Raw genomic sequence first — 22,362 nt, forward strand, 5'->3', positions numbered from 1 at the left:
GGCGAGTTGAAACTTTCCGTATCGCTTTGTTTCATCGATATTCTCGCCGCCAAACGTAGCCGGCAGACAAGCAAAGCGAACTTACAGAGAGTTTCGCTTGGGAAGGGAACTGGGGCGACTTGTTGGTGGGTCGAGGTGTGCCGTCGCTTTGCTCACCGCCTGTTTGTGGAGATTGAGTCCATTACTAGCTACCATCCTAAGGAGGGAGTTCAACGAGACGGATTGCTTCGGAGATTGGAGTCTGGTGTAGGAGTGAAGAAGGGCAGAGTGGCTGGTCCCAGCTGCTTTTGGGGGGGTCGAGGGCGCGCCGTGCATGCGTGGTTTCGCTTCACTGTAAGGGACTGGATATTGTGTTCGATCCTCGCTAACTATCCGTAGGAGAGAGTTGGACCGGACTGAGTGCTTCCGGGATTGGAGTTCAGGATCGGAGTTCGGAAGGATGTGTTGAGTTGACTCAGCTCTTAGCTGAAATAGTGTCGGTCTTTATACTTGAAGGAGATTGGCCACGGAATTCCGGTTTCTAGGAATCGGTCGTGCTGCTGTTAAGGGAGCGGCAGATACAAAACGATAAAGGGACGGAGGAACAGACAGAAAAGCCAGTGTTGTACAGTTGAGCGCTTGGTTCCGAAGCACGGGAGTGCGTTTTGTGAATTATTTGACATGTTTGATGGTTACAGGTTGAGGGATTGATGATTGTGATGTGGTGATCGTCGTTTTTGCGGAGTATACGTGCAAATGTTACACTGTTAGGGCTCGTCGTTTTGGCCTCATACGCAATCCTCGCATTACTTTGCTAATCATGAACGACGTATACATCAGGGCAAAGTAGGTGACAAGTTCCTAAGTCGGCTGGTGTGGTGATAATCCTGCAGAAGTGTTGTGGGCTGTCGGAATGCATATCGATGCCTTTAAAATTACAAGCACAAATGATTCTTCCGGCAGTCGAAGTCATCCGGGGTCTTGGGTAGCCTACAAGTCTATGACTGAGATAGTATTTCTGTATTGGTGATGTTTGATAATTAAATGATAGTGACACAGTATCATATGGACAGAAGCCTGAAATAAGAGGATGTTAGTTAACATACCAACGGTAGGCTAAAGTCGTATGTTTTTTTGGTGCTACATCACCATATTTCCCTTTCTTGCCTCATTTTAGAATTCAGAAGTTCAGTTAAATATTTATTGCCATTCATTTATTATATCATTTATTATATCGGATGATAACCTATATCGTAGTTGATATCAGACTATAAACCCTAAACTTTTAACTTTAACTGCATTGGACCGTTTCCGTCGAATGATTACAATAAAGCCTTATTTTATCACCATAACATCACACAATGCTGATATGCTCAGAATAGGCGAATTGGTAAATTTACCCTACACATAATTTTGTGATGTTTTGATCGGATGAATGATATAAAACAGATTCTAAACAATGCTTTACAAAACAAAAGATGAACCAGTTGGTAAAGAAGGCTCAGGAGCAAAAAAACGACTTTGTCTTTCGATGATCAAAAACCTCAATTATGATATTTTGATTTCTGTAGATCTCCCCAATTGGATATTGCTTTTGTGGTATCAAATAATTACTTTCTTTTTCCATTGTCTACGACTTCTGCATTAGCCTAAGGGCAAACTCAAGGCTCAATATGATTAATTAGTTAAGTTGAATAACAATTTTCACATATAGAGTTATCAATTAGAAGGTTTTGAAAACAATCTGGGTCAGTACACTAATGTTGGTTGAATGAGGGTGTGGCGCGGTTCGATGTCAATAAATAGACTTTATCCTCTGTGTGCTGCCAGTGTTTTCAGCTGCTTCCAACAACCTGTGGCTTCGGCAGCTAGCTTGGCCTGATGTGGTATATCCCGGGCTAACCTGGGAATCCCAGGTGGAGTACCTGGTTTACTTACAGTGATGTTAGTGGTTACCTAGTCAGACATTTCAATGGTAAATAAAGAAGGCATGTTTCTTATACAAAGGTACTTTTTGGGCCCCGATTAGACGCTGGGAATCACTAGAGTCTCTGTGAGATGTTGGCTACTCAAAACTTGTTCAAGAGTAAAAGCCGTTACCTAAATGTTATGTTAAAGCCAACTGTTGCTTGCTCAGGAGATTAAAGGGGATTAGCTGTGTTGAATGTTAACGTAAAGATGACAAACTGAGTACTGTAAATAAGGTCCCGAATAAGCACATAGAAATATGACTTCCGTTTTACCTTTCGGGTAAAAATTGCCCAACCCCGAACTCGGACAGATCAATAGAGTTGGCCCCTTGGCTGGGATTAGCCTACAGTTGACTTCCGAATAGCAGATGGGTATACCGGCCTACTCTCTACAATTCTGAATGAGATTTAGTGTTTGCTATATTGGTCTGTGACCCCTGCATGCACCAATTCAAAGCGTAGTTCGCTTCAAATGGTTCCGTGATCAGGTATAACCATGCTCTAGTTGGTATAATCGTGCTCGACGTCCTTTTGCAAATATTTTCAGGAATTCGATTTCAAGAATATTAGCCTTTGAATTTGTTCAAAAAATTGACCAGCGAATGTAAACACCTCTTTACCAATTAGCACACGTTGCTTGGAATTGTTGTATGTTACATACATGCTTATTCGGTGCATGTTTACATGTTTATGTAAACTTACAAAGCCGTATATTTCTTACAATCGCAACTAGCGGAACTATTGCTATTGTGAGTTGTCCGCCAACTTTAACGAAGGTTTGTCGTACCGAAATTGTCGTCATGATAAATTTAATGAATGTGACTTCTTCAATATTGTAAGCACGAAAAGATTAGAAACAAACATTAGGATTCAAACGAGATGGGGTAGATGCATTACAGCTCGCATTGCAAAACTGCAAAAGAGGTTTTTGCCCGGAGCTTTGCGGAATATGAATTGGATACCAGTTAACTCTTAACCTGAAATTAGGAAAATAATGTATATACCCTGTGGTATGTTTCCCGCGGTCACCCGTCCACTGATTAACCGCTCTCGTTTTTTGTGCTAACATCGGTGATGCAGCCGAACGCGCGCCAACCACAAATCGATGATGAACATGATAAAGGAAAGTTCTCAACATCCGGGTTTATTTGGCATCTCTTACATCAGAGAACATGATACATCCTCATCCTGATCCTGAAATGAAGGAATCGGTCTGTTGCCGACGTCAGTGCTTCCCTGGTTCATTTTTTAAACTCGATTCTAGCAAAGTAGTCTGTCTACCTTGGACGATGATATATCGTTTTTCCGGGTTGTAAATCTCTACCTGGGCTTTTTCATGAATGAACCATTGACGGCGCTCTGTTGTTGGTGTAGGATCACAGTTACCTGGATTTAACCCATTCCAACCATGCCGTTGATGGTGTTTTCTTGCAGCGTTCAATGCAAATTTGACATTGTTTTTTAGAAAGGGGGGGGGAGTCGGTGCATGAGGAAATCACCATGTGAGATCGAAGGACGGTAGATCGAGTAGCTTACGTTTGTTTAGCATCGCTTTAGCATCTGCATAATCCCCTTAAACTCGAAGAGAAGTCAACTTGGTTTCATAGGTTAAAATAGGAAGTAAACCTGGTCCTAAAAACAGCAATGTTCTAAAGGTACAAAGGTATCGATGGCCCACTCCTATTTCAGACCTACACAAATAGACACAATTTGAGAACCCGATTCCGACTGTTCAGTGAATTGGATTGACAATACGAACGGTGCTGCGAAGTCGTAGACATTTTTTTTCTTACAGACAACTACTTTTTTCTTCCAGGGATGCGGTGTTAGCAGTGCGATGTTCCATCAGTCGAGTGCTGCCAGGGTCAAGTTATGATGCTACATGTCTTTCGGCTAGAGGGACTGAATGAAGCAGGAAGATGGAGATTTTACTTGGCGTCTTGGTGTGGCTAACGGCCGTAGGTGGCGCCACGCCGATAAACCAAGGAAGCAAGCATATAAAAGGTGGGTTATTATCACATTTATTATAATCCAACAAGCACATATTTATTTCTGAAGGAGAGCACGCTCTTTTCATGTTTGTTGCTATTGTCCCCTAAATTTGATCAGTTTTACTCATGGTTGACGCAAATATCAACCGTAGTCGGCCAAGTCAGTGACTACTACCACAACCACTCCCTGCTGTGTGCAACCAATTTCAATTTGCGGTCTTTGTCTGCCGCGATGCTGAGAAGAAAATGGTTTCTGTCCGAGAATCGAGTGACCTTGAAATTGGCCTGAAGAACCTCTCATGATTGTAATACGTTTATGTTTAGCTATTTTTTTTCTCTCAGCCAGAATCTAGGGCTGTAATCACAGCTGATGGTATCAATCTGCTTGATCAGATAAATTCGACCTGGCATCATCGTTATCAACAGGTGGCTGCATAAGATTCGGTACGCACCATTCGATACTGCAGGTGCAGCCCAGGTCACTCAATCGATTTCCTGATATAAAAATGGGTTGAAGTGTTAAAGGGCCGACATTTTTACACAACCGAATAGTGCCAGGGCTTAATTTGTAAAGTCACGCCATCGGAAATTCAGAAAACATAAAACACGAGCAGAATTTGGATGGGTTGTTTAAAACCACGCTTAAGTCTTTAACATGGACATTTCTAATGGGATTAGCTAAAATAGATAATGTCTTTAATGATACCTAACGTAACCGTTTGGGATAACATGAATGTTGTACTTTTGGACAACCTGGCCCGGGTGTATAAAGCATGGCAACACGTTATAGCTTCCTCATAATTGCCTCAGGTAGCTGTCGTCATACATCACCAAACTATGAAAGTGATGACCAGATACATGAACATTATCTTACTTCCGTTAATTCTAGCTACACTTCCGCATCATAATATACCTTTGGCTTCAGGTTAGGTTTGCCAGGAATGTCTGTTGTACATTGTGTAAACCATATCACACGCAGTATGAGGTCAAATTCAACAGGATTGGGTCTGTCGCTGGAAATGACATGCCACGCTTGTAATACATGGCAGAGGTATCCAAAAGCAATTTGTAGAATATTTGTAGGTCGATAAACTTTGTTTTTTGCCTCAGAGAACACCCGAAGCCAGTTCACTTGATCTCCGATTGGTGACGTATTGGCCAAGCGGGGCTAATTCCAGATTACCTGCATTTCATTTTCGTTTCTCCAATCAGGATTTTGCAGTTGCACGATCACTTACGACTTCACAGTTAATCGTTATTTTGCACTTGCAGACTTAATTCAAATACTTTTTGGCATAAAAATCGATGCCCAACTATGTGAATACCATGAATACGTACTCGCTAAGTTTAAGTTCCATTGTGTAGTCACTATATCCTTGTTACGGAGCAGTCTCAGTTAGGAAGTTTTCGTAAAGCGCCCGAAGCGTCAACGTCATCGCCTATCACATTGTTCGACATCGTGATCAGGAAGTTGAACAATGGGATAAAGGCGTTCACCTGGGCATTTCGCGTCGGGGGCTTTGCGAAAACTCTCCATTGTAATGCATGAGCTTGCGAGTGTTTACACCTGTTTACTAATGAGGCATTTCGCCAGAGTTCCAGGAAAATAGAAGCTTTTGAGATAGTTAAACTTGCCTAGTGAACATTCTCAGAACTTTATCAAGTCGAGAAAAATCTTCATATTGTTAGAAATATTGTTTCTAATCATTCGCGAAAATATATGATTTGAAATATGTACGTCGAAATGTACAGATAACCTGAAGACCGGGATGGGATGGAGTCCCTTATCGGCAAACCAAAAAGATTTATGACATCTGTTACTTTATTTACAGATGACGTCCACCTCGATGAGGACACTATCATTCCGTTCATCGCGACAGATTCGGGCCAATTCTTGAGCAGCGATCAGTCGCACGTGACCAGAGAGAAGCGTGACACTGCCAGTCAATACATATCACATGACCTATCACATGACCATCCAGTATATATAGGATTCATCGCTTTTGGAAGCAATTTTCATATCAATTTAACAAAAACTGGATTATTTCCCAATCATCGGACTTTAGTGGAATATTTCCACGAGAACACAACCGAGCGGAGTTACGTGTCTTTGGAGAGTCACTACGCTGGGACAGTGGTAGGAATGGAGCGGTCAAGGGCGATATTTACCTTGGAGAATGGCATGGTGAGTTTTTTCTTGGATAAATTGTGATTACGTCAGAGGAAAATAACAAACACCGATTGCCGGGCCATTGACCAGGACCTCGTCCTCGAATACCAGAGTCAGTCGCAAGCTATCTCTCTCGCACACGTTACCGAGGCTGGAGTAAACCGATGGTTTTATTGCGGGTTGAGGCGGACAAATCCACTCCACCCAATCAAAACGGCTCATACATCTTTCCTAGCAACTCGGTCACCATTGAAAACAATCACCGCACCTAAAAAGCGCGCTCATGGATGAAATTTCGAATGCATGGGACGAACCTGAGCAATTATCTTGCTATTCCACGATCTTGTAAGAAGCATGAATTTTCATCCTCCCGGGGTCGGAGAAAAACGTCGCGACGATAAATACCACGAAACAGCAATATTAAGAGTTTTATTATTCTCGACTAATTAGTTGAGTATAATAAAACTTTTTATGAGTAACGAGAAACGAGTTTGTATTTAATTGATGTGCGAATTTTAGACAACAAATGGTGCACATTTATCATCGAACGGATGTTGGGATGCTGGAGAACAGCCGACAATCCCGCTTGCAGCAGGTGGGTTTATTTAGGACATAAACTTGGTCGTTTGTGCACTGTTTGTGCACTGATTGAACTGAAGTTCTGCACGCCAGCACCTCCACATGAAGTGATAAATGGGGACGATAAGTGTTTGATGAATTGTTGGTTTGTCATGCGCAATATCATTAATCGGGTTGTTCCTTCCCCAACCAAGCAATACTCGATGTGCAGGCAAGACTATAGCATAATGGCGGTATGGATTTAGAGTTTTTAGCGCCGCTGCGCCAGCTTTCCTTACAGCCAATTCCGAGTTTATGTACAGCAGCTTTACGTTAGACATTATGGTTAAGCAAGGTAACGTTTGCGGGAATTAATCTTAACGATTTCTCACCCTCCGCGTTTGCAGGTTTGATATACTTCGCTTGAAAGCAACGCCTTTCTACAAGTGAGGCCAATTGTTTTTACCGAGTGGTAATTTGAATGGTATTTCACGAATTTTGTGCCAAATGGCAATGCAGAATCTCGGAATGCGAAGGTTCCTGATGGCAACTACAGATATAAGGTTAATAAAAATAATAAGGTCACGTAGCCCAGTATGTATTCTGACCATCAATGTTAAGTTATATGGGCAGGTTGCTGGAAACTGAATGACCAATGGACATACCACAAACATTCCTGACAGGTGTTTAACGAGAAAACGCAGTGGTTAGTGTTTTGAGTGGCTGACTCCTGAGCCAAGAGGCGGTGGATTCAGAGCTTTTTCTAGACACAAGATTCATTGGCATCAACGGAAGACTCTGTCGATTCTGATATGAATTCACAACCTTGCAGGCTTGTCTAAGAAATTATATTGCATAATACTGGTATACTTGGTTGATTCACATGCCCGATACTAATTTCATAGATGGTTGTTTTCACCTACCACGCCGCCCCTCCTTTTTTTGGAAAAATAATCTAATCAGCATCAAAAGCTTGGCTGAAGAGTATGGTTATGACAGCAGGTTCAGAGGCTTAACCTAACTCTTTTCCAAAAGCTCTGTTTCCGTAACTGGAGGATTTATGGATGAATTCGTACACATATGCTAATGAAAGGGATATTTGTGGAATGAAAGTACATGCAAATGTCGATGATAAACCATTCTTAAAATGAAACAGGGGCCCTGTTCTCATTATTTATTGATCAGCCCTCGGGACCATCAAGTAAACCGAGACGGACATGTTGACAGTGTCGAGCTTCCGACACTAATTCCAAAGCAAATCCTGAATGATTTAAGATATTGTCAGCGAAAGTCAAAATAATCTATTTAAAATAACTAAATAGGATTTCGATTGACTAGAAATAGAAACGAGATCTCCCTTGAGAAAGCCCAGTCCGAACTAATGACAAATGAGAGGGAAGATGTGTCAAATCGACAGTCTGAGATCCACTTAGAGGCGACAGGTTGACGGAATGGTCTATCCCAAATGGATAGACACCACATGGATGAGCACTGCTACTGACAGATAATCCCCAATTAAGGTCGCATATAGGGATATGATCGCTATTAAACTAAATGGTCTGTCAGGATCAGCCACTTTAGGATAGCCCCAAAACAACTTTCTTACTCACTAAAATTTACTTTTCGTCAACAGATTTTTGGGACATTTGTAGACGTTAAAAAGTTAGGTTTTCGCGATGATGAAGAATGTTGTTCTGTCGATGATGTCACTATCAACAGAAAAGTACTGAAATACAGAAATACTGAAATAATGATGACCATTTTCAGATGAATCACAAATAACTTACCACCGCTTCAAAGGATAAACATACTCGTCAGTTGTTACGAATTTACTACATTTTTAAAGGAATAGTATAACAGTATGATAGCATAGCACTATTAATGATAGTATTATATATGGGTATGATAGCATAATATTTTCTTTTTCAATATAGTATTTCATGTCGGACCAAGAAAGAAAGTTCATCCCAAAAACAGGTTAACATTTCATTCTGTATTATACCGATTACTGGAAGGAGTCAAGTCTGTCAGTACAAACTCCTGTCGCCAAATGTCTGGTATGTCAATGACATCCGTTTTTGCAGGTCTGAAGTGAACGGCAGAAGAACTGGGTCTAAAGAAACAGTATGCATGGGGGTTAGATATTCCTAACCTTGCCAACACCTTTGCAAAGCAAGGGTCTACCTTCGATTATATTGTCTCCAGGCTGAATACCAATAATTGTGCTGTTTCATGACTTGACGTATTTGTGTTACAGTGTAAATGAAAATTGTGCTGCAGATTAATATTGACTGTCAATTCTTTTACAGCATGGTGTTGTGGAGACTGCCGGAGAAAAATATTATATAGAACCTTTAGAATATATTCGGAACACCACCAGGCAGCCTCATAGAATATATAAACGAAGACTAGAAAATAAAGGCCACTTTTGTGGCACATCAGGTAAAGTAGGATTTGTTCAAGTCATACTATAACATCACTGATACGAGGTTATGGAAACGACACGCAACCTAAGCCGATTTTTACATAGACACGGACTGCACGTACATTAGGACATTGAACTCGTGCGTTACCGAACTTGAGAATATCTAATCATTTTTATACCATTCCCTGGAACTATTCCGAACTGAAACATATGGTGCCCGACTTCACCAGCTCCACAGAACAACCCAAAAGGGATTTTTCAAAGTGATAACGGTGATTCCTTGAGCCTGTTTTCTTAATTGTTGTCCAAACAAGATCTGTTTTATGGATGACAAAACCGTTGATCCTTCCTCTATTTTCATAGATAGCACACCTCAATTTAGAAGTGAGAGCTACTCAGGGACTGCCCGACAGAAGCGATCTGTGAGCACGCAGCGCTACGTAGAGACCCTGGTGGTCGCGGATAAAACCATGGCAGCAAAGTATGGCAAAAGGAAGGTCGAAAATTATTTATTAACTGTGATGAATATAGTAAGTTTTATTGGAGATGTTGATGCTAACTTTATTGCTATCTCCACTCAGGAAGTAGGTATTTACCTCTCCGGTGCATCCATTTAAAGTGCGTCTGGCAGATTTCCCACCGGATCGGATCGGTGGTGTACCTTTCGGATTGACGTACAACGCCGATAAATTGACAAGTCTCAAACTCAGCTTTTCGCATTTTTAGTCTGTTACCTTCTCAATCTACTTAGGAGGGCAAATGATTTATGACAGTGACCAATTCCCCATGGGTTGAGATAACAGTGGGGCAACATTTGAGCATGACTCGTGAAAAATTTAGCCATGACCAATTCAAATTTTTCTCAGTTGAGCACCAGACAGTATTGTAGAATGCGGTGGTGCCGTAAGTCCAAAATTAAATACAATTCCATCTCTTATTTCAGGTTAGTCAATTATATCGAGACGCATCTATAGGGAACATGATTCAGATAGTAGTCACTCGCATCATTGTTCTAATGCATCATCAGACAAAATTATATCTAACTCATCATGCGGATAAATCGTTGAAGAGTTTTTGTCAGTGGCAGAAGTCCATCAACTCACCCCAGGAGAGGCGAAAATCCAAGGCTCCTCGTCATGATAACGCCATTCTCATTACCAGGTGAGCATGAACGATTTTAAAGGGCCAAGGTTGGCAGAAGATATGTTGGTGTTCCATACAAAACCGGCTTCCAGCAGGACCGCAACTTCTCCAAACAGGATCATTGAAAAATTATTGAACTGCAATAAGCAATGCACTGGAACGGGGTGTAGACTAAGGCCTACCTGAAATTTGCAATGTCCAAAACTGCCTGGCAACACTGGCGAAAATCAGTGAGAGAGATCAGCATCAGTGTGATACCACAAGTGGCGGCGCATGGTATCAAGCAGGGGTATTATCCTCTGGCTAGGTAAAATCCACGCCCAAGTTTTCCCTTAACAATCTGCAAATCGAAAGAAACATTTAGAACTGACATTTGAAATGATGGTGACATCTCGAAGTGTAATAGAAACAGATTCATACACATGTACATGTATATGTTATTGGACAGGATATTTTAAAGGGGTACGCCGTTTGCAATGGTGGTCCAAGAAAATAAAAATGCACTTAAAAATACAATACCACAGTGCAGTACGAATTCGCTGAAACTTGGTAATTATAGAATTTGTATATCTGTCTACACCACGGCGAGTTACTCGGTCGATGGGTTTAAGCCGGTAGAGTAGCGCCTGTATGTTAGTAGGCCGAACTCAAATGCTTGTATTCATCGGCTGTTCCTTTGATTATGAACTTTTTGGCTTGAAGCGTTGTTTCTTTGGCTCCATGGTATGTTCCCTGATACGACAATCAATGTGCACGTCCAATAAGCAAACTAAAGGTAATTTTTGTGTGTGGCGCATCACAAGGCCACAAGCGAATACGGAACTAGAACGAACGCCACAAGCAAAGAGTCTATCCTCCTGACAATATCAGGCCATTTCACTCGATACGTACTTATTCCCTTCAACTCGGAAAAATGCGTAAGGAGAAGTCGTGTCGTAGGCCCTGTTTGCAAGATGATGAGAGTCTTTGGATTCACAGCCTCCTAGGAAAAGACGAGAGCCTGAGACATCTCAAAAGATAAGCTCAAACTCTTCGACACAATACTAGCACACTGTATTAGCCCTCAGAGTAACCATTTAGGCTGGTTACTCTAAGATTAGCCCCATGATCTACAGTCTACAGTGCTGTTCATTCTGAAAGTTGTTAAAAGTATATGTTGAGTAAATGTCATTTCATGGGATTTTTCATTTTATGGCACCGAATAATTTTTTAAAACTCAAAATATCGTCTTCTCATCTTGCGTTTGCAAATGTTTTCAATTAGTTCATTATTTTTCAGACATGATATCTGCACATACCAGAATAAACCCTGTGCAACGTTAGGTAGGCGTTCTTTGATAACTGCAATACTTATATTGGGTGTTACATGCATACTAATTACACTCCGGACGCAGTGACCCGGCCTCGTCCTGTCGCATAGAGGAAGAACGATCAGGATGACGAAATTGACTGCATCGGAGCCTAACTCTTGTTTACCGATCTGTTTTTTACTACGAAATCGACGCAAAGGTCAGGACGGAATATAATGTCTTGACCGTCGGGCAATTTTTGGCGTAGCCAACCCATTTTCTAACGATTTTGAACATGTTAAACGGCATCGACTGACCATGTGCATTATTTTGATATCTCTCGTATCTTGATGAAATATTCATAATCGGTCCTAGATCGTTGAAACTGTAGTACATCAGTCAGGTTCAGTTTGTTTGGCAACGCACAATGATGAATAATGTTGCAGAGAACAAAGAATGGCATTGTAGGTGAAACCCCACATTTTGATGGCGTATGACCTTTTCGTCAAAGGTTACACATGGTGATGTCACCCACTACACAAGGATGATAACGGAAATGCGTAAATGTGACGTTCTCAAAGCACAGGGAGAGGACACCATGAGTTTAAATTGTGAACTCGGCGGGAGGTGACGAACACTCGGTTTCCACTTTTCCCAAAACGAAAAGATGTTTTGAATTACCAGTAAGTTATTCACTTCTATTTGAAGTCAAATTGTAATTTCTGATTTAAAAAATAACACTGACCTTATATCCTTTGCAGGTTTAGCACCAGTAGCAGGGATGTGTGACCCCCTGCGAAGTTGTAGCATCATAGAAGACCTTGGACTGGCATCAGCATTTACTATAGCGCACGAGATGGGTCATAAGTAAGTGAAAGTTAATACATGTATAGAAAGACACGATTTTGAATAACATGTTATTGGCAATAACAAATGAATATAAAAAGTACACCAGAAAGCTCCGAATTCAAAATGAGGATTGACCCTTCACATTAAACCCACAATCCGATATATTCTCCATTCGCGGGCCTTGCCAACCTCCACCCCCTTCGACTGCAGATTTACCGATTGCAGGCAAAGGCAAATAAGGTGTTTTCCCCAAACCAACCAAAACAAATCAGCTTCAAACTACCCTCCGGACGCAGTGGACCGGCCTCAAGACCCAATCAGGATGACGTAATGGACTGCCGTACACACATGCATTTAACAACCCCTCCCTTTCTTCAGTTTTTCAGCGCGTCATTGGCACAGGTTTTAAAGATGGATTCTTGCCCCCAGACGACGTGATATCGGTGAAAGTACGAGAGTTTTTGCATTGGTCAGTTGAGTCACTTTGTTTTTCCATTGTTTCAGTTTTGGAATGCATCATGACGGAACGGGTAATACCTGTGGCCAATCAGAACACCAACCTGCCGGGCTGATGGCCGCCCAGATCACAAGCAACAACGATCCATTTAGTTGGTCAGTTTGTAGTAAGGATTACATCACACAATTCTTAGAGTAAGCGTTATTTTCTTGATATTTCTCTTTTTCGTTCATTACGAAAATGTAGATTTTATGTTTTCCCACAGTCTATTGTTTCTTGATCGTGAGTTGCCTTCACTGTCGCAATTTGTATTTGCAGCAAGGTAGTGACATAGTTGTTGTCTTATTCCTAAACCACAGGTTAAATATGTTTTGTACATGTATTTCGCTGTGGTGCCTCTGTGCTCCAATAAAATGTAATGGTATTTGGCAAAGAAAAGCCTGAGATAGCACACCAACGACTTTGCCGGGGCGTCATGAGTGTGGCGTGGAATTTATGAGAATGGTTGTGAAGCTTTCAGGCGCGCACGCACCCTCGGCGGACGATATGATCAGCTGAATTACGCAGGTTCTCTCGCCCAATCCGGAATATTCCATGGAATATTTAGTACGCCGACTGAACATTATTTTATGTTCATCTTCTTCAGCTCAGGTCAAGCTAAATGCCTGGACAATATTCCTCCAGAGTGGAACAAGAAAACCCCAAAGTTCCATATCGGGAGGGTGCACAGTGCTGATGAGCAATGCCAGTCACAATTTGGCGAGCAGTCACGGCAATGCCCGGACGAACCTTGGGTAAGTGGCTGCATGTAAGACCGGTCTATATATGATACTGCGGTGGTCCTCGATTGAGGCTTTAAAGCTAAAGTCATCGCACTATAAACTCTCCTTGAATCATTTGCCCCGTGACTCACGCGTGTCTGATGACAACTGTACATCAGTAATAAAGAAACATATTCTCTGCTTTGACAATACGACTGGAAGCTAGCTGCACCAAACTCTCGAGAATTTATGTTATAGGCTTCCCATAATTAAACTTATATTTTTCTCTTGCGCGAGAGAGTAGAAGGAAGGGAAGGAGTATGGAGAAAGGGGAATGCGCAGGGATTATTTCGGCTTGTCAGTTTAAAGGGAAGGAGAACACAGTCAAATGAGATGTTGTTGAGTATGCCATTCAACTTGTAAAGAATATTTTGATATTCTAAAAATAGGTTGTTTCTATTTTAGGTGATGTGCAGCGTTTTGTGGTGTAGCGACCCCAATGATCACTGCGTGACACACAACCTCCCAGCGGCTGAGGGGACGGAATGCACATCGTTCAACGTCGACAATGGGGTAAGAGAGACATGTATGGAGTAGCGTTTCGTGAAATAGCAAAGTTTTCGTGATCGATTATATTGTGACACAAGCCAATAACATAGATTTTGAGTGCATTATTTAAGGGTGACGTCAAGGTTCGTTAGTTTTTTTCTTTTCTTTTTCACAGTTCTCGTTTTGCGTTCGAAAGTAGCTTAATAAATACATATGTACATGTATATCCTTAATCATAATGATTACAATTGTATGGTTTTGGTTAAGTTTTTTTCCAATATTTTAATGGAGTTGCTACTCAATACGGCCCAATAGCAAGCATCTGTCATATCGAAAAATAACCCAGCACCATGCACTTCACCATAAGCCGACGGAAAGTGCCCTAAGAGCAAACCAAGTGAAGCACATCCTGATCTTTTATTCACCGTTGCAGTGGTGCTTCCGAGGAAGGTGTATAGAAAAAGGACATCGCCCACGCGGTACCAACGGAGGCTGGGGTAACTGGACAACATGGGGCGAGTGCTCCAGGTCCTGCGGTGGTGGCATCCAAGTAATTGAACGGTTATGCGATAACCCAAGGTGAGTTAAGCGTGGCAATCCGTTTCTCCAAATAATCGTTCGAATAAAACGGTTAATCCCGACTGTTTTCTCTAAAATGTTAATGAGGGCAAGATTTTTTCGAGCTGATGCTGGTATGCTTTAACAATAAGATTAAAAAATATACGTTATACATTCTGGCAAGATCGTGTCGTGCATTGTCACGGAGAAAATCGGTGCACGGACACCACCGCCTATCACAGTATCATGCTGTAACTTTGGACTTACAACTTACCGCAAAAATGTTTACCTTACAGACCTCGATTTGGTGGCAAATACTGCATTGGCGAGAGGAAGAAGTACAGACTCTGTAACACAGAGGTAAGAACTTTGTTTCGCATATTTTTTAGTGGTCCGGCAACAAGGTGGACCACATGTGCATGTGTCTAGGATAGGCGGTCTTCGGAAAATACAATTTGGCGTCTGAAGGAGGGATTTTCTATAACGTGGATTGAGGACAACGCTGGTTGCAGTCTACCATTCTGTTGATTACTCCAAACAATATTCCGTGATGATAGATGATGATACGTCATTTACACATTGATATTCATTACACCTTATTTATAACACATTTATTTTAAAACACGAGCTTCTAACTACCCTAAAACCGATGTAAAAGTTCGAAATATCCGGGGAACAAAGAATTATATTTTGTGATTTTAATCTCTGTGGTTTTGACAGGACGTATAATTCGTCAGAATACAACAGGGCCGGACACTTCTACATCTACACCAGCCTATCAGTTAATTCTATCTTAATTCGTTTTTTAGAAATGCCCAACAAATACTACCTCATTTAGGGAGTTGCAGTGTTCAAGTTACAACTCCATTGAGTTCAGGGGAACGTATTATAAATGGGTGCCTTATACGGGAGTCATCGGAGGTAAGATGTCTTGTTAAATAAATAAATAAAATTTATAATTATTTGATGATATCCGGTTTTCGTAGACTTTCATAAGCTCGTACACGATATTTCTCGGGGTTGTCCAATAGAGAAGGAGCCAGTGTTTCCAACTTTTTGAAGTTTTAACACGTGATTTACGGTGTACCCTAAAGGTGTATGTTTTCCTTTAAGGATTTTATGACGAGTATCACACAAAAGTCAATATATCGTGCATAACGCCTAGCAAGGCGAATCACTTTTAAGTGGATATTATTTAATTAAAGTATATGGAGAAAGACAAAAAATGCCATTTTATGGAACTTTGCACTGACATCGCATGCCCACCCGGGGGGGGGGGGGAGCAACGATATTTCATGGTGCATCTTTTCAAGAAGGAATTATCTATTTCTCGCCCCCCCCCCACTTCTCAAATTTCTGGATCCGGCACTGACATGAACCACTTTTTTTGCTTTCAAGGTCATCAGAAGAATCGGAAAAACCCATGTGTTTTGTACTGCAGGGCGCGTGGCTTTAACTTCTACACTGAAAGGTCCTCCAAGGTCGTCGATGGTACCAAGTGTTACCCTGGGTCAAAGGATGTGTGTATCAATGGGCACTGTCAGGTAAACTATCCCCCAAAGGCGAATTCAATGGAAGGAAAAAATTATAGCATTTGATTTTAACTTTTAAATTTTTGTGGAAGCAACTAGATCCAAGAATTTGACTTTACAACTTTTTTTGCATTTTGCATCTTCAATCCGAGGATGGTGAGTTCGGATCGAGTATGAATCGAAAGAAAGAAACATGAATCGAACGAAAGAAACATGAATTATAAAAACAATGAAAAAATGATCTTCTGTCTTCAGCCTGTAGGTTGTGATAGCGTGCTAGGGTCTGGTGCAATCGAAGACAAGTGTGGACAGTGTGGCGGCAATGGTTCGTCTTGTCAGACTGTGGCTGGCGTTTACAACAAGGAAGTTGGAATGGGAGGTAAGCCTGGGTAATGAGTATAGGGGATATCGATAGCAGGCACGTAGCTAGCTTTGGTGGGGGGGGGGGGGGTCTCCGCCAGTCCATTCTCAAATACCGATGTGAGACGTATGCTCCTTCCTTTGCACATGAATTGGTGAGTCAAAGGTTCTAAAATCCAGGATGCCATCAGTCTGACCATCAGCCCAAATCTGGACGAAAAATACGTTATTTGACTACCCCTGTGGGTCGGGCATTTTCCTCTAGCTACGGAACTAGATTGCGAGGTCGATTTTAGAAGATTTCCCCGAATTTTGCATATTGATTATTATCTTTCAGTGTATTCTGATATCATCGAAATTCCCACTGGGGCAACGAACCTAAGAATAGAAGAAATTCAGAAATCTAGGAATTACTTAGGTATGTTACTGCAATCACAGAACATTCGAAATTGATATAGACCTACGCTTACTCATCCTGACATACGAGGACATTTCAATCGATACACACTTACTCGCTTTGGAAACATGTGCAAGGGGGAGTTATGTTGTAGGCCCTGTTTGCAAGGAGGTGACACTTTTTACTCCTTTTCAAAGAAAAACAGCAATCAGACCAGTTTCTTTAGCTGTGAGCAGGGTGTGATAAAATAATTGCCACCTCCTCTCCTTAATATTTGAAATCATATCGGCCACTCAACAAAGTATTCAGATTTTGACATTTGAAAAGAATCTCCACGGTTTATATAACTCAGATAAAAAGCCATACACACTTGGAAATGAGTTTTATTTTTGAGCTTTTGAAAAATCTTTAAATACTAGTATGCACCTCTAAGAGGAAAATTGTCTACGGGATGCATATTGGCGTTTAAAAAACTAAAAACTCAAAAGATTTCGACAGGTCCAGGTTCAAATTCCTTCCAATATTTCAGCTCTTAAATCAGCGGATGGTAAATTCTACGTCAACGGTGGCTGGCGGATCGACTGGTCCACCAAGACGTTTGAGATATCTGGCACAGTGTTCAATTACGCCAGGCCTGGTAACAAACCTGAATACCTCGAGGCCAAGGGTCCGCTGACGAAAAATGTCATAGCTTCGGTAGGTTCTGTATAATTTCCTATTCCGCAAATCTACCAAATCATGTACATGTATGTAAACCCTGGCATCAACTAGGATATATGATGAAATATTTGGGGTAATTCCAAATTTAACGTGCGAGAAAACCCCCGCTGTCTGTCAACCAGTCAGTAAATGCGAAGAACTATTCCTTTTCAACCATCCTATAAGCTATTACCTTGCATTCACAACAGCCGTATATAATAAAGTTTTAGTCGTAATTAATATTTTCCAGATTTTGGGTCAAGAGGAAAATAAAGGGATTTCGTATACCTTCAATGTCCCACATGAAGAAGGGGAGACCACTACGCCGGTGATAGTTAGGTTCTTGTGGGAGTTGTCACCTTGGTCTGAATGCAGCAAGTCATGCGCAAAAGGTATAGATAATCTGCGCGTACAGGGAGTTTTCGCGAATCCCCCGAAATGCCAACTCGAACGCCTATCTCGTAGTCGAACGATGGGAACGTTTCGGTGGCTTTGCGAAAACTCCCTATTACATAGTACAGACAACCGGGGAAACAGGGCCCCAATAGTTTAAAGTGCAAAAGATTATCTCAGCATTCGTGCAAATTAAATACACGTTCTCCAGTGTGAGCGGTTCTAAACATTATTGTCTCAGAATATAATAATTAAAGGGAACTCCTTTAATCATGACATTAACATGTCGCAGCTAATATAATTTGCTTAGTGATCATGATGACCTCATTTACGACTCGTAACTTAGGTAACTTGATAACAGCCATGAACATGATCCGCAGGATTTTCAAAGGTGTCGTTTACCAGGAGGGCATTTCTCGGTCAATTCAAAATATTTTTTCCTCAAAAGCAGATTCGAACCGCTGTGAGTTCCACTAGTAGTATAAGAGTGCTTACTGTAACTTACCCGCCGGCTTTGCGATCCAAGATATCTATCCCGAAAGTTAAGTTTCAATTAGGCTTTTACTCACTACATCCGTTTTTTTCTAGGTATCGAGAAGAGAGTGTCAGTATGTGTGCGGAACGATGACCGTTCGGTTGTGTCCGAGACCTACTGCAACCCGGATGAACGACCAGAGGCGAGGACGAAGTTGTGCAATGAACAATCATGCCCGCCGCGGTAAGAAACCCGAGACGAAACATGTATTGTACAAGAAATACAAGACACTAGTTATGGATTCGAACCACAGACATTTGACTCTTTCAGTCTGCGATTGAGCTAAAGAGTCAATATGAGTTGTTAAATTTTGTAGGTTTTTTTACTAAAAATTTTTTATGAAACCAATCGAGAAACAATGCGATCGAAATATATATGGGATCAGGTAAACAAAAGGACATTGTAAAATGTCAAAAAACATCGGAAATTCATCAGACCCTCTTCACCATGTTCACCGATGATTCATATCTACAAAAGCAAATTCCAACGGACTGTCTGGTTCGGTTGGAATGGTTGTTGTAGTAAGACCGCAAGGAGTGCCCACATGAGGCTTGTGAGAGTGATATTTAAAAGACTGGAATATTTTTAGAAGTTCACTGGCTTTGTGAAAATTATAAGAAATCTTAGATTTTTGGTTGGATGTTTTACCCATTCGTCCTTTGATTTAATATGTTTCCTGAGATTTTTCAAACATTTGTACGCGAATCCTATGTAAAGTGACCAATCGTCGTATATCCTCAACTTGATTTTCAGCTGGGTACTAGGAAAATGGTCTGACTGTTCTGTCACGTGCGGCAAGGGTCAGATATCACGTGACGTGGCCTGCATGAGCCAAGTGGATGACTTGGAGCAGACGAAAGTCGCCATTAAACATTGTGAAAAACAGGAGAAGAAGCCCAAGGCAATAGAAGTGTGCCAGAAAAGGGAATGCCCCACGAAGTGGGTGACTGGAAAATGGAGAAATGTGAGTCCAATTTAAGGCACACAAAAATATTGATGCAGACGAAAAAGTCTATTTCATACTTTCTACCCACAGTCGTGTTTATGTGTCGTTCCTCATTGTCAAATTACAAATCATGATAAATCAGAGGATAGGAGTGATGATAATCAATCTACATTTTGTTTTACACAGTTATAGACCTTGTACATGTACATACGTCGGTACAATCTCTCAATACTTCCGAAGCAGACGCGATTTTCGTGAAAATGTTGGGGACTCAACTTGAGTAATTTTAGTCAAATTAAGTTCAACCTGCAGGTTGAACTGGTTGAACATAACTTCAGCGGCATGTTGTATTCGTATCGTATTGTACTTTACTGGAGCATGCTTTATGCTTCGTTTTAAAATGATACTGTCATATCTTCCTTATGTGATACTATATAAAATTACCCGTAAGTACCTATTTCGAACAACGCATCATAAAGTAAATGCATACGGGCGAGTTTAATGCAAACTTTGGCAGATTTAACCTACAATTTTTTCATTCATTTTTTTCAGTCAGTGTGGACCAGTCATAATTTAATCAGGTAAACAGACTTACTAATACATCACCTTCACTCTCTTTCCTTCCAGTGTTCCGCCGACTGTGGTACCGGGTACAAGGTGCGTGCCGTGTACTGTATATCCGATGGTGCCCGTCCCATAGATGTCCGCTACTGCACTGGCAAACCAAAGCCAAGGTCCAAGGAAAGATGTTTCATACGACACTGCCGAAAACCACAGTGGGTCACAGGAAAATGGACTCAGGTGAGCAAGGTTTTGGAGAGAGGGAATTAAATGCAACATCCATTGTCTTTAAAAGATAGTGGTACGCGGCAACTACACCTTGTAAGATAACTCTAACCCCGGTGCATAACCCTGATAATATTCAGTTGGCGGGGCTGAGTAAATAATATTTTTACTCGGCCTGTGCCATCAGTGGTTCCAAGTCTACCTGCAAGAGTCTCGGCTGTGACACTACACGCTCGATATATGTAGTGTGGGAAATGAAACATGAAAACGCAAAATAATCTAAACAATACTTTCTTTTCAGTGCTCCGTCTCATGCGGCGATGGTTACCAGAAGCGAGCAGTCCGATGCCAGACCTATAACAGTGGTCGATATTGCCCATACCGCTCCCGACCAATTGGCTATAAAAACTGCTCCAAGAAGTGTGTCTCTAACAGAATACCCGATGCTGGTAAGTAAAAAACAGTGTGTAGTGAGGGATTTTGACCTTTGGACCTTGAGAGAAATGGGCTTTTTCAAGATTCTTAAGGGCCGCACCTTAAAGGGGGACTGTCCACTCTTAATTTTTTTAAGTAAAACAACTAATCTGGTAGTTGCTATTGCATCAACTGTGAAATTTAATCAGTAAAAACAGCAGAGAAAGTAACCTACTAGTAGTAAAAAATAACCATTATAGAAATATTTGTTATGGTTGAATCAATTTTTATTATGGCTTCCTGTTCGTCCGAACATGTAGAATTACATGTAATGCATACGTTAAAGCTCGTGATCTTAGAATCTTCTGCGTCGGAAAAAATAGCATCGACCTTTCCTTAATGTTAGGAATAGTACAATGACGATTATTCTGATCAGACCATTGTATCTTTCTTATCAGCTTGCCCGCTAATGTTGCACTGTGTTCATGACACACAATTCATGCTATTTCTTATTCTGTCGTTCAGATTGCAAGGACGTTAACCGCGCCCACTACTGCCCGATGGTTAGAAGTTATGGCTTTTGTAACAGGGCCTACTTCCAGAAACTGTGCTGCCGGACTTGTACAAGGTTGGCGGGCTCTCGGGCTGGCTAAAGAAAGGTTTCGGTCGCATTTATGGAACAAGAGAACGCACCGAGCCGATGATTAGAAGACGTGTTGGCGATGGAAGGCGGAATCCAGGGATTACAATTCTGTGTCCAGGAGAAGTTGATCACCTTCTTTTTGTGATGACAGGGCATGTCTGCATGGACAAATCTCAAACACTCATGAATAAACGATTGAAATGATACCCGTTCTTCTGTTTCACAGAAGTGTACAGGAGATAGGAAAGACCCCTATCTGCGCCATGTTGCAACTTAATCAGACCAGCCTGGCTTCTGCCTGTTCGTCTTCCTTTAAAGCACAGTTTCAAATTGTAGTATTCTGCCGCAAGGTCAAAAGCGCACAATGATTTTCAAATTGTATATATAAGACAGAATTTCTGTACATAATGTAATATAAATGTTAACTAAGTTATAAATGGGACGGATAAATACTACCTTGATCTAAAATGATTTTAGGACATATCATACACTGAATCATAATAAAGCAAGATTGAGGATAAAAGCATGGATACTTTTAATACTGAATGGGCTAATATGCTTTGCCCGTTAGTTCACTTGACGGGCCAATTTGTATGCTATTTATTTATATATACCCACTGGATTCAACCGTACTGTTCTATGGAAAACACAATAAATGTATTTTGTTAGTCTAATACGGCATTTGGCTTCTTCTTCACATTCCTCCTGTTGAACATGAAACATCTCGACAGTAGCATTGGAGTATTATCAACAAGTATAGATGGTGTCTGCCCATTCCGCCTCAACCTTATTCGCCTTATCCAATTTTGCCTTCTCCCATTTAGCCTTCTCCTAACTTGCCTTTTCTCAATTCGCCTTCTACGATTTCGCCATCGTCTTATCTCGCCTTTGTTCCAATTGGCCTTCTTCCTAACTCGCCTTCCTCTCATCTTGCCTCATCCTAGTTTGCCTTTTCTTAT

The 22,362-nt window shown here is 41.3% G+C and overlaps 1 protein-coding gene across 2 annotated transcripts; it reads left to right on the forward strand.

Annotated features, from left to right (window-relative positions):
• The first annotated feature begins 201 nt into the window (after positions 1 to 201).
• On the forward strand, positions 202 to 22,077 carry LOC135486165 (A disintegrin and metalloproteinase with thrombospondin motifs 6-like). Of its 2 annotated transcripts, none has more exons than XM_064768748.1 (24): positions 202 to 1,090; positions 3,766 to 3,953; positions 5,773 to 6,125; positions 8,978 to 9,110; positions 9,457 to 9,623; positions 10,037 to 10,254; positions 11,515 to 11,558; positions 12,286 to 12,391; positions 12,878 to 13,024; positions 13,477 to 13,624; positions 14,057 to 14,164; positions 14,574 to 14,719; positions 14,995 to 15,058; positions 15,508 to 15,619; positions 16,097 to 16,242; positions 16,486 to 16,609; positions 16,928 to 17,008; positions 17,517 to 17,683; positions 17,937 to 18,078; positions 18,668 to 18,797; positions 19,368 to 19,578; positions 20,188 to 20,361; positions 20,648 to 20,795; positions 21,286 to 22,077. In XM_064768748.1, exons 2-24 carry the CDS (start codon positions 3,869 to 3,871, stop codon positions 21,411 to 21,413), a joined length of 3,282 nt encoding a protein of 1,093 aa, XP_064624818.1. In that variant the 5' UTR covers positions 202 to 1,090; positions 3,766 to 3,868; the 3' UTR covers positions 21,414 to 22,077. The 2 variants fall into 2 exon arrangements, with proteins under 2 accessions (XP_064624818.1, XP_064624819.1); XM_064768749.1 differs by having other exon boundaries at positions 202 to 825.
• The last annotated feature ends 285 nt before the right edge of the window (positions 22,078 to 22,362 follow it).

The sequence above is a fragment of the Lineus longissimus genome, chromosome 4 (genome assembly GCF_910592395.1).
Source record: "Lineus longissimus chromosome 4, tnLinLong1.2, whole genome shotgun sequence".
Classification (NCBI taxonomy): Eukaryota; Metazoa; Nemertea; class Pilidiophora; order Heteronemertea; family Lineidae; genus Lineus; species Lineus longissimus.

Coding starts and splice junctions, on each gene's coding strand:
- LOC135486165 (XM_064768748.1), top strand. CDS start 3,869: ATGGAGATTTTACTTGGCGTCTTGGTGTGGCTAACGGCCGTAGGTGGC. Junction 16,243..16,485: donor GTATCAATGGGCACTGTCAG/GTAAACTATCCC, acceptor TTCTGTCTTCAG/CCTGTAGGTTGTGATAGCGT. Junction 16,610..16,927: donor CAAGGAAGTTGGAATGGGAG/GTAAGCCTGGGT, acceptor ATTATCTTTCAG/TGTATTCTGATATCATCGAA.